We start from the raw sequence: 16,282 nt of genomic DNA, 5'->3' as shown, positions 1-16,282 counted from the left end.
TCCTTTCATTCCTTCACTCATTAACCTTTCCTTCCTTCCTTCCTTCCTTCCTTCCTTCCTTCCTTCCATTAAACTTATATACCCTTCCTTCCTTCCTTCCTTTTGAAGAGAAAGAAAAACGTGCACTTCATAGCAACTTCTTGGCTATGACACTTTTTTTGTGATCCATACTTTTCCCTTATTGTGTCTCATAATTACACATCTTGTGATCTTAAGTTAATCACACACAGGTATACTGTAACTTCAGACGGATGATCGTCCATTTCTGTCCCCGTACCCGTCCATTGTTCACAAAGCAGGAAAACACATTGGACAGGCCAGCAATTACACCAGACTGTGCTGCCAGTAATTAAATCTGGTATAATAAAGTATGCTATTACAGAACGTGGTCAGCCTTAAACTCTCTTAGACGAAGCTGAGTCATCATGAGCCACGTAATTTAAGTCTTCTCCATTATGACCTCACAAAGAGTCAAACGTGCAAATGGACATTACCGTAATATTACTGCCAATGGCCAACTTATGACTGTGTATTTACAGCCATGTTTTTTTTCTACAAGTGCTTAGACCAGTGTATGGGTGTATGACTGTACGCATGCACTCATACAGGCATATCCTCTAGTCTATTAGTCTTTTATTCTAGGGCACTGATGAGTACAATTCAAGGACACACACAAATATAAAATGTGGATAAATCCAAAGATATGTAGTGTGGCCTCAAACCTTTTATAGTAACACTACATCCCACTGGTTAACATGTCACGTGCATCATTTCATGTCACACACTACATTTAACTACATGCTAACTCAGCAGACATTTGAATGGTTAAAACAGCTTCCTGATATCTAACCATGCGGCATGAGGTAATAGATTTGACTGCGCATTCGATATCAATTTCAGTAATGATCTTCACAGCAGAGGACTCAGTCACGTGACTCCAGTGCCCTTACACAGCGAGCCACTCCGCATAAGTTTGACTATAAATGTGCAGACCGGCGGGCCTCGGAGGGCTCTGACTGTGCAGACATTTTTGTCATTGCCAAATGGCTAAATGCACTCGGTTATTTTTACAAGCAGCAGTTAGAATGATGAAAAGGCGGGGGCGGCTTGGGGTGTCGTAGGAGGGGGTTGTTCTTGGTGTGATTCATCAGTCTGTTGTTTGCCATTTTTCTGTGATACAAAGCTCTCGTGTCTTTCTTTCTTTCTTTCATCTGCTAATCGCAAGGTTGATGGTTCGTTCCCCCGGTATGTGGATGTATTGGCGTGTGCGCGAATGTTAGAAGCATCGTGACTTAATGGAGCATGTGCTCCTGCTAAATAGAGGTTTGCAGATGCCCATCTTCCTGCCAATCGATCCTTTAGCCTTGACCTGGCAGGTTACAAGACTGGAGAAAGTTCTTCCTTCTGTAGTGCAGTGCTTCTTTCTTGTTCATGCTTCTTCTTTCTTTTTCCACACTTTTTGTGGTGAACTCTGGTGCGGTCTTTGCACTTCAAGCTAACCTTTCTGTTGCGCTTAGTGTCATCACCTGGAGGTGACAAGCTGTTGGCTTGTTGGAGGATCGCAAACAAGTCTACGTTGGTTTCACGTCTTGGTGTACATGGATAAGTACCCAAAGGGACACCGGGAATACTTTGTTGCAGAGAGTACCATACTTATAGACTTATAGAGTCTCAGTTAATCCAGCTGCCACCATTTAGAAAACACACCTAAGAGCAACCGGTAATACTGATGATGCCGGTAACTCTGATTTTACCACTTTTTTCTAGTAACAAGTCGTAGGTGCTTCCATTCCTCCTAAAGCAAAGCTTAAGTTGGACTAGTTTTCTGTTTGAGTGTACGTCATTTGTAAAAAAAAAAAAATTTAAAAAGCCTTAAATCCAGACAGTTTATTATCGGACAGGATGCAAGGGGAATTGTTTGATTGATTGATTGGTTGATTGATTGACTGACTGACTGCAGGGCTGAATAAGGTTAAACGCAGAGATGGAAGGTGATCTTGAGAGTCAGATAAACCCGTGGTTCCTGTAATAGATAAGGGGGAAGAAGCAAATAAAAAAGGAAAGCTTTGGGAAGAGGCTTGGCCTTGTTCCTGAATTAAAAGTCTTGCTAGGTGCATTTTTTTTTTTAACTTCCTCGCCGTGCATACATAATGCGTCCTTCTTCCTCTCTTGAGTGTAGCCGGTGGAGGGTGGGGTCTGGGTGGAGTTCCAGTTGGCGCAGTGGTGGAGCTGGGCAGGCGTCGCCGTCGTTGCTGTCCTCTTCCTATCTCACTCTCTCACTCTCCCTCCAAGGACAGGCTGCCACATCTCTGCCTCTCCGGATGGCCAGCACTGTCGGCGTTGCCGTGGCAACGCGTATAGCGAGTGTGTGTGTGTGTAGGAGGAGACACACACACACACACACTTAGACACGCCCTGGTGTTCTATCTTGTTGTGTGGAGGAAGGATTGGTAACTTGATTAGGGGACTTTGTCTAGACAAGGCTGGTGTCCTTGTGGCTTTTACTAATTCTCAAGGTGAGACGAATCACCCGCCTCTTTAGACTTTCCAGATCATTCATTTTTCCCCCCTTATCCCTTCTCTACTTTTTTTTGTTGTTCTTTTTCCATCCCTCCTCGCCACCTTAATCTCTTCTTCCTCACCCTTGCACCCTGCCTCCTTCTATCACTCCATCCTGTCTTCCCGCCCCTGTCCCTCGCTACACTTTATTTCAGCATATTAATAGTCTGCTGTGTGGAGACAAATGTGCCACTGTCTTTCTCCCCCGCATTAGTCCTGCTGATTGGAATCCATTCTCCCTGCTGATCCGGTGTGGGTGGTCAGACTGGGATTCATTATCGTGTTTATGTGTGCGCGCGCGTGTGTCCGTACCAGAGATGAATCAGTTTGTGTTTGTCTTAGGGAAAGGGAGACGGATAGAGAGAAGAAACACTTGGGGTGTCAGAGTCGACATGTGGGTGTGTCACATCGCATGCGCCCACCGCACTCTATGAGGATCTCATGGCTGCGTATGCATGTCTTCTCGCTCATTAGGCGGGTCGGCGTGGATGCGATGAGAGGAGATGAGAGGAGAGGCCTTGGCAGGAGATCCGAGGCTCGTCTGATGCCCGTTTGCATCAACTCTGTGTGGCACCTGTCAGCCCGAGAAACACACACACTCTGTGACGCGTTGAGATACTGTGACACCGTGTGTGTGTGTGTGTTTGCGTTATAGTCACGCTCCCTTTGGCAAAGCTCGCAGCGTATAAACTGATTTTCTTCCTCCTTTTGCACTTTTGGGCCACTTGATACGCATCCTGTTTCATTTATAGCAGCCAGACTTGGAGGTATCTTCATCTATCCCTACCCCTTTTTCTCCCCTGTCTCACTGTCATTGCCTTTGCAGCCCGCGTCCTTGCGACAAGTTGGATCCCGTCCCGTGATATCATAATCAGCTGATTGCGATTCGCATTCGTATTCTCCTCAGATGTCATTTCATCTCCCTTCACCTCTCCGTAAGACTTCTAAGAAGGAGACAGCTGTCTTTGCGCGGCCTCATAGCGGCGGAGATTACTTCTTCACCTTGGTCACCTCCAGGCATATTTCAGCCTTCAGGAGTAAATGTGGCAGTCAGGCATGTGTGTTCCTGTGTCCATATCCTTATCTGTTCTCCCAGGCAGCTGTGAGCGTGTCGCATGTCTCTATACCCTCATATCACCTTGGGTTTTCACATGTACCTGTCCATACACACCTACTGAATGCATTGTCAGTCTGATTGTGGTTTAAGGCCTAAACATCCACCTGAGAATAATAATACAAAAAAGCTTGAGGTAAAAACCACAAGCTTTAGTTCAAGCTTCAGTTTAAGTGAAAGCAAATCAGTATGCAGATCCCAGTAAAGATTTCAAGGTAACATGTGACTGGTCCATCAAGGAGTGTCATTGCTATCGGAAGGGGGTGCCTGGTCTCATTTAAGTGAGTGGCACATGTCTATAAACATAGAACCAAGAGTCTTAAGATGAGGTCAGTTGTATGAAGTTGACGAGCCAAGGATTATCCAGAAGATGAGTAAGGTTGCATCCATCTGCGTTTTAATATCTTTTAAGCAGGCCTGAAAAGACCACAGTAAATAATTTTATTGGGCATATAAATTAATGTATCGTCAGCAAATGGCATTATAATTGTTTTAACTGATTCTACTGCTAAATACATTACGCTGAACTGAGAAGTCAGTTCAACATTATCCCCCACAGTTTTGCAGCTGTAATTCAAGGTCTCAGCCTCATGTAGTGGGAGGAAAATATTCTTCCAAAAAAGCTGAAAATGATAAGCACGGTGAACCAGTGTGGTGGGCAGCAAAACCACGATTCACCTGAAGCTCGTTCTGCAGAAAATCCTCCACTTGTAGTTTACTTGGCAGGATAATCCTACAAGTATGAAACACAAATCATCCAGGTAACTGTAATTTAATAATAGATTAAAGAATCATTTCCATTCCGTGTGAATGCCTGCAAAAGGATGCGTTTGGGATCAGCAGTGACAGGCAAAGTATCATAGAGTTCATGGAGTAGCAGGCCCCTTTCTGATATGATGATTGCAGGTTCTCACCACTTCAGCACTCACCATGTAATTACTTTCAAATGCACAGGCGGTTTCAGCCCCAAGCCAGTTGATGACAGGGAACACCACGGGTCACTGCTTGGCATGGCACCCCCTACCTCCTCCTCCCCCCGTCACCACCACCACTACCACCTCCCTCGTCACCTCCCACGGCTGCCATCGTCGTCAGTCACTGCCAGATTCCCGTTTGATATGTTTTTGAAAGCATCGTCATGCCTCACAGGGGATATTCACTCTCAATGCCTTTACTTGATACTTGATAAACATGTGACACTTAAATATTGTCATTCAGGAGGATTTTCACACTTGTTTCTCAATTTATTATTGTCAGAAAATGCTATTTGCAGGAAGTCATGCGCTATCCTTGCTGCTCAATATCAAAAGTACCCGTTCAAGGAAAATCTGTACCAGCAACATCTTTCCATTCCATCTTTCCTTTTTTCTCTCTTCACTCATTGTGTCGTTTCTCTGATCTCATTTGAGGTAAAAGCCGAATCTCGTTGCAGAAAATCCATTTATAGAACATTCAAAAATTTATGGACATTCATGGCTCCATTATTCTTTTTCTTTTTTTTTTCTTCTTTGGCTTGCTGGCAACATCCGTGTTTGTTGTTCAGACACACAAACACGGATGTCCTTCTTGTCCTCCCCTACGTCCAACAGTCCCTCTGGAAACGATGCCATGCCTGGCAGATAGTGCTGGTCTGAGCTTGCATTGCTGCGGTGATACTTCTCATTTCTTATTCTTATCATTATGACCTCGAGTCGGTGACAGACACATTGCCACAGAGATGGATCTGTTTATATAAAGACTCTAGTCTGTTCTAGCATTTGCCTGAAATTAGAGGACACTGCCTTGCAATGCTGGAGTATTGTTTGTAAGGGCGTGTCAGTCTTGCCTGCATCTATGTCCGCAATTCTCATAAAGGGTTTGCCCATTTTACACAAAAGAAACACATAAAAGCCCACACAAATCATGTAAAGGGTTGGTCAATATGGACTTACTGCTGCTGCATCTTGTGTGCAGCACACTCTTCTTTCCTTATTATTTCAATGTTCGCTATGAGCGTTATGGGGTAACAAATACCAGCTCTTTCCTGTATGAGGTCTCGTTAGCCTGAGACTTCTTGTAACTGATGTCACAGAAACCAGCAGGACTAATCTATTAAGGACCATCCTCGGGGAGCGGAGAGATCAGGCTTGAACAAATTGTCATCACTTATCATTGGGACACACTTTTCTCTACAATACCACAGGGAGCCATTTAAGGCCTGGCCTAAACACTCTCTTTATCCCGCAAAACATAGAAATGGATGGTAAAAGAGGTAATTGCGGGGAACTAGGGACTGGAATAAAACAGGAATATGTAGGAGGATCAGACAGAAACAGAAGTATAGATGCCATTTTCATGTGTTGGCATAGTACTTTCTTTCCACAGTGGCACTACTTTGTAAAAGTGAAGTATTTTTTTTTTTTAAATCCATTATGAAGGTTGGCAGAAATTTCATTATTTGGCATGTGAGTTGTACTATCTGACCTGGTGTAGACAATCTCAGTTCTTATTTCTCAGAGTCTGGTAACATAGGTTTTATTATTGGCCGGATTTCAACTTTATACTTGTCTCCACAGTATCTGCAGCTGTACAGACATTCTTGTTCCCTTTTGAATTAGTTGGCATAACTTTGGAGATCCATTAACATTTTCACCATTGGTCATAAAAAGCATACATTTATCAGACACAGTGTGTGACAGAAAATCTGCACATATTACCAGACTTCCCATAATGTTGGCATGCTAATTCGCTAAACTAAGGCATTAAACATATGCACACTGCACGCGCTAGCTAGAAAAACGCTAGTTGTATGCTAACTGTCTGCTGTTGTCTCCTGAATTCATTATGGCTTCATTACAGTTTAGCATAAAGCAACTCTTTGCTTCACAAACCTGGAGTGGCTGCTTTTATGGATGACATACTGTAGCTGTAGATCCTGGTTCATTTGCACCACGAAAAATTAAGTATGCTGCACCTTTGATGTTGCAGAAAAGGTTTGAATGTCGTATCATTAAGAGGATGAATCTGAGTTCTTCTTACTCTGATATTTCGTTTGTGGCCAGTCTTCGGACTCACTGCATAATAGCTGAAAATTAAGTTTTTTTTTTAATCCTCTGGCTCCTCCTTTTCCTGAGTTTCTCAATATAATTATCTTATACATTTTCTTGTCTGTCACATCTGATCCTGGATTTCCTGGTTGTCCCTTGTCTTGCCCTGACGTTTCTTTTTTTATTGTACCTTGATTGCAACACACTCACCAACACACACATGTGAAGGTATGAGTCACATAGAGCCTCATTTTGACATGCAGCCTACTCTCCCAGGCAGATTGCTGCCTTTTGGGATCAAACAAGATTTTAGGAGTATTAAGGCCAGTAAGAACTTCAGCATGCAAACAGGTAAACAACCCGTTTACTGTATGTCTGTCCACTCAGTACCCAGAAGATGATTTTGTCTTATTCCATAATATCAAATTTAATCAGTTTGTTTTACCTCCAGTGCTCCTCTTTGCCATTTCTTCCTCTCATTTGATCACTTTCTACTGCCTTGAAATGTGCTGTGTGTTTTGAGAGAAGAAAAAAAAAAATCGAAATATTTCAGCATAGCATAGATTGACGCCAGTTTCAATTTCTGTGAGGAGGCTTCCTTTCAGCCGTCAGTGTCAGTAGCCTAATACCTCCAAATCTATGTGTATCTGTTGGAGACTTTCTGAGCATGGTTTGGTTTTTTCAGGATTGCTTTTTCAGAGTAAATCGTTTTTGAAAAGCCCTGACATTTTGCGCTTGTGTGATTTTTGTGATTTTTATATTTCTGCACAAACATGACTCATTCATTCTTTCTCTGTCTGTGTTTGTGTGCCCCAGCTACCATCATTTTGAATGAACTCAACTGGACGGAGGCCTTAGAAGATGTTTTCCGGAAAAACAAAGAGGAAGACCCTTCACTCCTCTGGCAGGTGTTTGGCTCTGCCACCGGACTGGCTCGATATTATCCAGGTGAGCAGCCCAGCAGCCATGGGACTTAAACCAACATCCTGCTGAGTTCCCTGTGGTCAGGCTTGGGGACACAACATTTGCACCATTAGGCCAGTCCATTATATTGCCCACTGATGCATGCAAAAAACAACCCTGACTGACTTAGCCACAACTGTGTCTTCGGTTGGTAAAGGTCATGAATCTTTTTTTTTAGAAACATATGTATCGAATCGTATGGTATCATATTGATCACATCATATTGTTTTGATCACATTGTATTAATCGTATCACATGCATTGTATCATATTGTTTTGTTTGTATCGTATGAATTGTATAGTATTGTTTTGTTTGTGTCGTATGAATTGACCGTACTGTATTGTTTTGATCGTATCGTATTGATCGTATCATATTGATCATATCATATTGTATTGTTTTAATCGTATTGTTTTGATCGTATCGTATTGATTGTATCGTATTGATCATATCATATTGTTATGGTCCTACTGTAATGACCAAAAATAGTCAAATAAATGACTAGGCCATTATTTTAGGAAGATGACAATATGTAAGTTGTTGTAAAAACCCAAGTAAACACATTTTATGTTTTTTGTGTTTTTACCCAGCGTCCCCTTGGATCGACTCGAGCAATTCGGCCAACAAGATTGACCTCTACGATGTTCGCAGGCGGCCATGGTGAGTGCCTGTCCTTTGTAACTGAAAACAAAAACTAGGCTTGCATGTTGCATAAACTCATTATGCATAAAAGCATCTGTACACACACACACACACATACACACACACAGAGTTTACACAATCAAATGCAGGTTCCTGAACCCTCTCAAAACAAACACATCAGAGTTTTATGTTGATTGAGCCACCCCAGATCAGAGGGAAGCAATACAAAGAGTTCATTAGTCTCCTAGAAAAAGATCGAATCTGGCTGGAGGCCACCAATATGGTCTGCATGTTATTAAATTTCATTAGCTAAGAGACACCCTGTTAGCCACGTGGCTCTCACACACCGAACGGAAACACACAACTGTGTGTTTGTTAAGGAAATGAAAGGAGAGAGGTAATTAAAAAAATTTGATTGAGTTCTCATGCAAGTGATAGCAAGTGATGTTTGTTTAACTGCTCCAAGAAATACGAATGTGATGAGAATGTGCAGTCTCATAATGATTAAATTCCTCTGTCTTTGTGTTGTGTGGAAATGAGTTTTAAATGAGATGGATCTTTGAGTCTTTCCACTGCTGCACATGTACTGTATATCTCTTTATGTGCTCAAAATCGACAACGTGTGTGTCTGTTATTACTCACCAGGTACATTCAGGGGGCGGCGTCACCTAAGGACATGCTGATCCTGGTGGATGCGTGAGTGACGACCTCATGATTCATCCATTACAGTCAGACTTTATTTTCTTTTTCGCGCCAGAAGGCCCTGATGCTAACTCTCTGACTGGCCCCATCCCGCTGGGCGCTGCTGCACTGTGCTCACATGTGACACTGACAAACAGAAAGCAGTCAGTGTACTGGCCAAGATCATCATCACAGTCCAGTTATTTCTTTATGCGCCTTAAAAATGTATGTTTGGAAGAGCTGAGATGTTCAGAGAGGATCCTGGAGCAATATATGATATGACAACAGTTCAGCCTTTGATCAGATTCAAGGAAAACATAATTTTCATTTCACAGAGAAGACTGATTAAAGTGAGATTTAATAAGGCCAAACATTTGAAACCCCCGATAGATTTAATATAAACAGAACTGCAAGCAATTTATGTTAATATGCCGGCGTCCAATTCTGCTTCATGTGTTGCTTGTTGACAGCCAGAGCCTCCCTCCTGTTAGTGGTGGAGCAGTCTGAACCCCTCCTAACCTGATACACGACAAGTATCAAACATCCCCTCCTCCAGCTTTGTTTCAGATTTTCAAAACGAAGCGGCAAGAGACAAAACGTGCATGACTCAAAAGCTTGTATGGTCAAATATCAGTCAAGTTAGATCTGAAAATGCCCCCTCCACCCCTTCTGTCACTCAGAGTAATTACATAAACACTGTTGACACATGCATGTTGACGTACCTACAGGGCGCGCCTACAGTCTCAGTCTCTTCTCTTCTTTCACTGTTCTCTGTAAGGAAAAACCACACCAGTGGTAATCCGTGTTTGTCCTCAGCGTTGATCCTTTTATTTTTGTTAGGCTACGGTTTTTCCTTTTTGGTTTGACCTGCAGAAACATTTCTTGGACTCTTCCTAGATTCATTCTTCCACACTCAAATATTCATAGAACCCCAGTTACATTTGTGACTACAAATTAAGCTGCTCAGTATCATGGCTGTGGTTGCTGCTCCGGTTCAGCGCTGCCAAACAATCTCGTTAAACGTATGTTCTACTGCAAATGCAGCAAAAAACTTAGAGATTTACCTGATTGTCATTACCATTTATTATCCCTATAATTAGCATTGTTTGATCTCGTTTGGCAAGTGATTGAATGAAACAGACATCCATTTATATGTAAAAGTTATATGTAAAAGTCCTGCATGATAACTTTAGGACTCTCCTAAAAGTTAGGACTTTTAGGAGAGTCAGACTTTATTGATCCACAAGGGGAATTGGTCACAGTAACTGAGCTGCACAGAACAAAACAAACTTGAAAACCGCTAGTAACTGTTTGACTTCCACATGAAGAAATACGATTAATCGTGATGAAAGCATCATTAATTTTTAATTTTAATTTTTAAGTTATACTAACAGTGTGCAGCGGAAGCTGAGTATTTTGACATATCATCATTAAATGTCACACGATTGTACAGATACCGACAATAGAAATGCGGAAGCTGTATGATGTATATTTCGAAGCTGTGGTCATCTGTTCAAAAGCGCTATAAAAAGTATAAAAGCTACAGCTTAGATATTTGTGTGTATAATGTGTTCACCTATGGGCAAATTTTATGTATCTTACAAACTGAATAACCAGCAATGGTTAGAAAATGGGTACAAAATGTGGTTACAAAGCCTGTCAAAGGGTTAAAAATAAAAAATACATGTAAGACAGGTTTTTAAAAAAAAATAATATATATATATATATATTAATTAAGGAAAATAAAGTACAAGAGAGTGGAGAAATCAACATATTAGCCATCAGCTGTCTAATTTAAATAAAACTGTTGAAGAGCAGACAAAAAGAGCTTATAAAAAGATCTGTCAATTACTTCAAACGAGAGGATGAAATTTCATACAACTTTCACCTTTGTTTCCAAACTGCAGGAGTGGGAGTGTGTCAGGTCTTACCCTCAGACTCATCAAAACGTCTGTCAACAAGATGCTGGAGACCCTCTCCGACGACGACTATGTGAATGTGGTTTATGTGAGTATTGAGACAGCTAGCACTTGGATCTCATGCTCCTCTCAATGTTTCGGTATACTTCTCAAATTCCATCTCAATCAATGTCAAAGTGGACGCATTTGTGGCTTGACTGTGTAGCTTTAGCCCCGTTTGAGTCATTGGTTTAAACGTGGCAGTGACCTTTTCGGTAACTTAATGCATCACACATGGTTGGATCATTTTATTGTGGATGCATATGTGCATGGATGCATGCATGCTCGTGTGCTCATTTCTCTAACTTAAACTGCCGATGTGTGTGTATGTGTATATATATATAACATGTGTGCATGCCTGTGTGTTTATGTTGGATCTTGTGTGAGAGGAGCGTCGCCGTCGCATTCCAAGTATGCGTGCCTAATGGGGCAAACGCATGACGCAGCTTGGGCAAGCCCTGAAATGCCACAGGATAACTTTGACGAATAATGATGCGCTGTGTTTATGAGCCGCACTTTGAATCAGTGTCGTGTAATGGAATAGGCCTTGCTTGCCGCATTGAAATACTACTGGGATGTCAGGCATCACAAGTTTTATTGGCCTGAAGATTGAAGAAAAAATTCATCCATTTAAAGCTCCTGGTGGGTTAGAGCATTTTTCTGCGTCCTGGCTATTAGCGGAAAGAAAAATAACATGGTTATGTGAGGTTGTTTCACTCGCTTGAGGGAATTTGTGAGTAGTCTCAAAGATCTATTGAAGGCAATCAGAGTTAATGCAGTTAGGACTGAAAGGCAAAGAGCATCAGTCTAACTTGATTTTGAGCCTTAAGTGGGATCGTCCTATTTATGCTGTTGCTAAGCAACGCATCAAACACTAGTTTCGCTCAGTTATCGCTCGGTGAACGTGTTTTACGGTGCAAAGAAAGCTGAATGTACAGAACAGGTCGAAGACGAAGTTCTCTGTCCCCCTTCGTGGCCTATGTCACTGTGATGTCACGATGTCAGCTGGAGGCAAAACGCAGGGAAGCTTGAGGCGAACACTGTCACTTTCAACCACGAAAATGTCTGTATTCTCGGCTGCTAAAACCGAAAAATCAAAAACACTAACTTCAAGTTTCATCACATACTAGCAACTGCCAATCATACACAACTTTGGTTTGGCTTTGGCAATTAAAAGAAGGATTGGAATGAGACAATCAACAATGCCCACACTTCATATCAGGTCAGATTAATATGTAATGCGTCATCAGTTTCAGCCTGGATAACATTATGACAATCTTAGACTAAATTTTGAATTGAAATTACATTAAGGGGATCATTTAGGGGATTCTTGTTACATGTTAATGCTAATGCTAACCGCTTAGCATTAGCGTTTTAATATGAATGCCTTCAATTTTTGTTTCACGTAAATGCGGGGTTTCTCAATTAGGTGCGTGTTAATGTCTGACCATTGCATGGTGGGCAGTCCAATTTTGACAATTTGACAAATTTCATTAAGTTGGTCATTATTTGGGCGATTCCTGTTGCACATTAATGCTAATGCTAACTGCAACCGTTAGTTAGTTGCATGTGTCCACTTAATTCTTATAATATATTTGTAGGAGATTCTTCACTTGATAAAGACAGATCAGACTTTGTCCCCTCTGTGTCCTCCTTTGGTCAAATCGTCCATCCAGTGAGTGAGTCATCTTTTTAAAATGACACTCACAGTCTCAGGGACTGAGTGTACTAGTATATTCTCTAAAAATATGCGTTTTCCTCGTCTATTCTTGCCATTGAAACATGCTAACCACCATTTATAGGCTTTAGTGTTTGAGACGTAATGCATCCGGTTAAGCCCCGCCCTTCAAAAAAAATGTCACTGTTTACAAACCGTGAAGGGGTCTATAAAGTCTAAAGACTTTCATTACAGTGTTTGTTTATTATTTATTTATTCTAATCGAAATACTATGCCATGAGCACAACTAAATACAACATGTCAAACTTGGTGTGCAGAAGCAGCGAGCATCCATTGCCCATAAATAAATATCTTTTCAAGGAATGAGATCCCATAAATCAAACATTAAGTTTTATAGAAGGAGGTGTAGATATGGCTATGCATGCTAAGCTAAGCTAACCAGAAGCAATGAGAGCAGATCTCCTCACAGATATTATCAGTTTACCTCTGTCTTATGTTTAATTTTTTTCCACTTATTTGTGTTTAATTTGTCTCATGTTTAAAGTGGACATGAATCACCCGTATTTATTACAACGCTGTTTACATTCCTTCAGCATCCTTCAGCTCGGCCAAATGTATCTCTCAGGTTACATGCGTCTTTAGCACAGGACACATAATGACTTCCCTCCTCTTTTGTCCTTCACACAATTTATTCCCTTGCCTTTCACTTCCTTTAATAAAGCAGCGATTTATTTTTTTGTTTTTTTCTGTTTGTAGCTTTCAAATCAGCTAAGTGAACTAGCCTTTGGAGTTAATGAAATCGGACGCTGATGTAATTAGGTATAGTGATAGGATATGACTCAGTTTGTAGAGTGTTCAGAAGTGTAGTGGAGCTTTTTGAAGGTATGGCCTTTTATAATAAAATAGAGTCATTTAAGCACCGAGGCCTGCTTTTAGCTTGGATCCATGTTTGTGTCTTTCTCAGACTTTGTGTTTTTATGGGGAAGTCTCTCACTAAGTCAGTAAACCTTTGTTTATAGAGTGAATATACACTGATCAGGCATAACATTATGACCATTATGACAGGAGAAGTGAATGACATTGACCGTCTTGTGACAACTTGATGTTCTTCTAGGAAACTTTTGGACATGACATTCGTGTGGATGTTACTCAGACATGTACCACACATAGGACCCATAGACCCCCACTAAAAATGTTGTGTTGCCCTACACCACAGGACACCCTCAGAAGGCCCACGTCCATTCACAAGTTGTGAGTCACAGCTGTTACGGAGGCACAAGGGAGACCTACACAATATTAGGAAACTGGTCAAAATTTTGATCCATATATTTATATATTTATTCTAAAGACTGTTTCAAGGAATAAATCTGCGAGGTAGACTTTTAGAGACACCCGGGGTTCATATGGAGCCCTTGAAGGTAGAGTTAGGCAACACACTTTTATGTCCCTTACAGGGTTCTGTAGTCCAGGGTACTAGTCCAGAGCCTGTTTCTACTTGGTATTTCTTAAGCTTCTATTTCTATTTTCTATTTCTTTCTATCACTTGGGACTGCTACATCTGTCTCTACGGGCGTCTCGCATTGTTTGTCCAGCTCCATTATGTCTGAGTTACACCATGCTTCTTATATTTATGCCCAGTATGCTTCATATTAGTAGTATTAGCATAGTATCAGTAGCATTTGTTCTATGGCCAATAATCAGAATTCTTTGTTCATATTAATTAGTATTCTCTAAAAAGAGTTGTTTACAGGTTGGTGGCAATGAACAGTTGGGTATAATTTCCAAAGAGCACGCCCACTCAGAACAGTATGGTACTGCACTGAGCTTTTTCCGTCCGCGTTTGTGATATTTCGAGATGCGTGTTGTAAGTCGGGTGAAGTTCCAACTCACTATGGTTGATATAGGAGTGTAGGAGTGTGTCTTTAGAGGACGGATGTCTTGGCTCGATGCGCCCTTGAAACTTCTGGCAGCACCTGAGCCATTGTTTTGTGCTCCGCACCGTCTTATATCAGAAAGATTATCCGCCACTTTAATCTAGTTACTGTGTGTACAGGTTGTTGTGATGGCTGGGTTGTTATTTTGTGACTGATGCACCCAAGATCTTTGGGGTAATTCGCCCAATTTCTCACTCACTGTTGCCTTGACAACTCATTTAATCTGCCAATCGTTTCTTCCTGGTTGTTGTTGTTGTTTTTTTGTTCATATTTTATTTACATTATTTGTCAAAAGCCTGCCCTGAGTCAATACTCGTGCACCTGTTTGAGAGGAATTTGAGAGTGTTTTGAACAGGATCACGACTGCAGAGGTGCAGTCAAAAACAGATGTTGGGTATTAATGAGCCCATGTTCACGATCCTCCATAGATGCAGTGTGTGCATGATTATATTTGTGTGTGGGTGCCTTGGTGTATGCGTGTTTGTGCATGAGTAGATTGGGTTCCATCTGTTCCTCCACATTAACGATTCACCATTATTAACCTGAAGATGCTTCACATGTTGGGCTGTGTAAATGCAATTTAACCCATTAATCCTTCCATAATCAAGCTCTATGTTTTTGTTTGTTTGTTTGTTTTTACCTCCTTATGCCACCGTTTTCACATCCCTACCTGCTCTCCTTCCAATCCTTCCTTCTGCTCCTATAGCTCCCTTCGGTCTGTGCAGATTTGATTAAAACTGATTTAATTTCCCCATTATTTCTGTTGTGTTTTTTTTTTAAAGTAGATCATTATACATTTATGTATAATTATTGTGTTTTATTTAAAAATAGAGTCACTTTTTTTTTTTTTTTAGTCAATCCCGAATGTTTAAGGGACACTGCATGACTCTGCAACGAAGGGAAAAAAAAGGCCACATATTTAACAGAAAAATATGTGCACAAGTGCCTTCCCTCCACTTCCCGTCATCCCTCCTTCCCTCTTCCCCTCCAGTTCAACGAGAAGGCCTCGTATGCCGCGTGCTTTCAGAACCTGGTGCAGGCCAACGTCAGGAACAAGCGGATCCTAAAAGAAGCCGTGAAGAACATCACCGCTAAGGGCATCACCAACTACAAAGGCGGCTTCGAGCTGGCCTTCGAGCAGCTCGCGCAGGTAAAGCGGCGGCGCGGGCACGCTTGGTGAACCTCTGGTGGAATCAACTCAATTTAGCGTGTTTAGTTAATTAGGAAAATAATGATGGAACACACCGACAACTCAATCCCTGCATCGTTGTCTTGAAAAGAGAGCATGCGGTGACCTCTTCTGGTTGTTTTAAACATTGCAGTTTTTTTTTTAAAATGTATAAAGAAACCATTTGCCTTTTTTTTTTCTTCCTTTGGTTTAACCATTGTTTCATTGTCCTACCAGACCAATGTGTCAAGGGCCAACTGTAACAAGATCATAATGCTCTTCACCGATGGAGGTGAGGAGAGGGCAGAGGAGATATTTAAGAAGTACAACCCAAAGCAGGCGGTAGGGCTTTAATCATTCACTGAGCAGGTTTCAATTCCGGTCTTTATTTATTTTTATTTTTTTGCACATACAGATTTACACCACTTTCTTGCCCGTTGCAGGTGCGCATCTTTACATTTTCCGTAGGTCAGCACAACTACGATAAAGCGCCGATACAGTGGATGGCCTGTGAGAATAAAGGTAAAACGTCCCACTGGGAGGTTTCAGGATCTTGTCATGT

The 16,282-nt window shown here is 41.5% G+C and overlaps 1 protein-coding gene across 3 annotated transcripts in view; it reads left to right on the top strand.

Annotated features, from left to right (window-relative positions):
* Positions 1–16,282, top strand: part of cacna2d1a (calcium channel, voltage-dependent, alpha 2/delta subunit 1a) — a 91,612-nt gene that overhangs the window by 46,687 nt on the left and 28,643 nt on the right. For all 3 annotated transcript variants that reach the window (XM_047574797.1, XM_047574796.1, XM_047574795.1), the window contains exons 7-13: positions 7,516–7,647; positions 8,250–8,319; positions 8,947–8,997; positions 10,890–10,989; positions 15,544–15,702; positions 15,958–16,062; positions 16,164–16,242. In XM_047574797.1, the coding sequence (XP_047430753.1) occupies positions 7,516–7,647; positions 8,250–8,319; positions 8,947–8,997; positions 10,890–10,989; positions 15,544–15,702; positions 15,958–16,062; positions 16,164–16,242 (696 nt within the window). The remainder of the gene's footprint in view (positions 1–7,515; positions 7,648–8,249; positions 8,320–8,946; positions 8,998–10,889; positions 10,990–15,543; positions 15,703–15,957; positions 16,063–16,163; positions 16,243–16,282) is intronic.

This window comes from Mugil cephalus, chromosome 22, assembly GCF_022458985.1.
Source record: "Mugil cephalus isolate CIBA_MC_2020 chromosome 22, CIBA_Mcephalus_1.1, whole genome shotgun sequence".
NCBI lineage: Eukaryota > Metazoa > Chordata > Actinopteri > Mugiliformes > Mugilidae > Mugil > Mugil cephalus.
The sequence above is the reverse complement of the archived record's forward strand: the minus strand, read 5'-3'. Positions and strand labels throughout refer to the sequence as shown.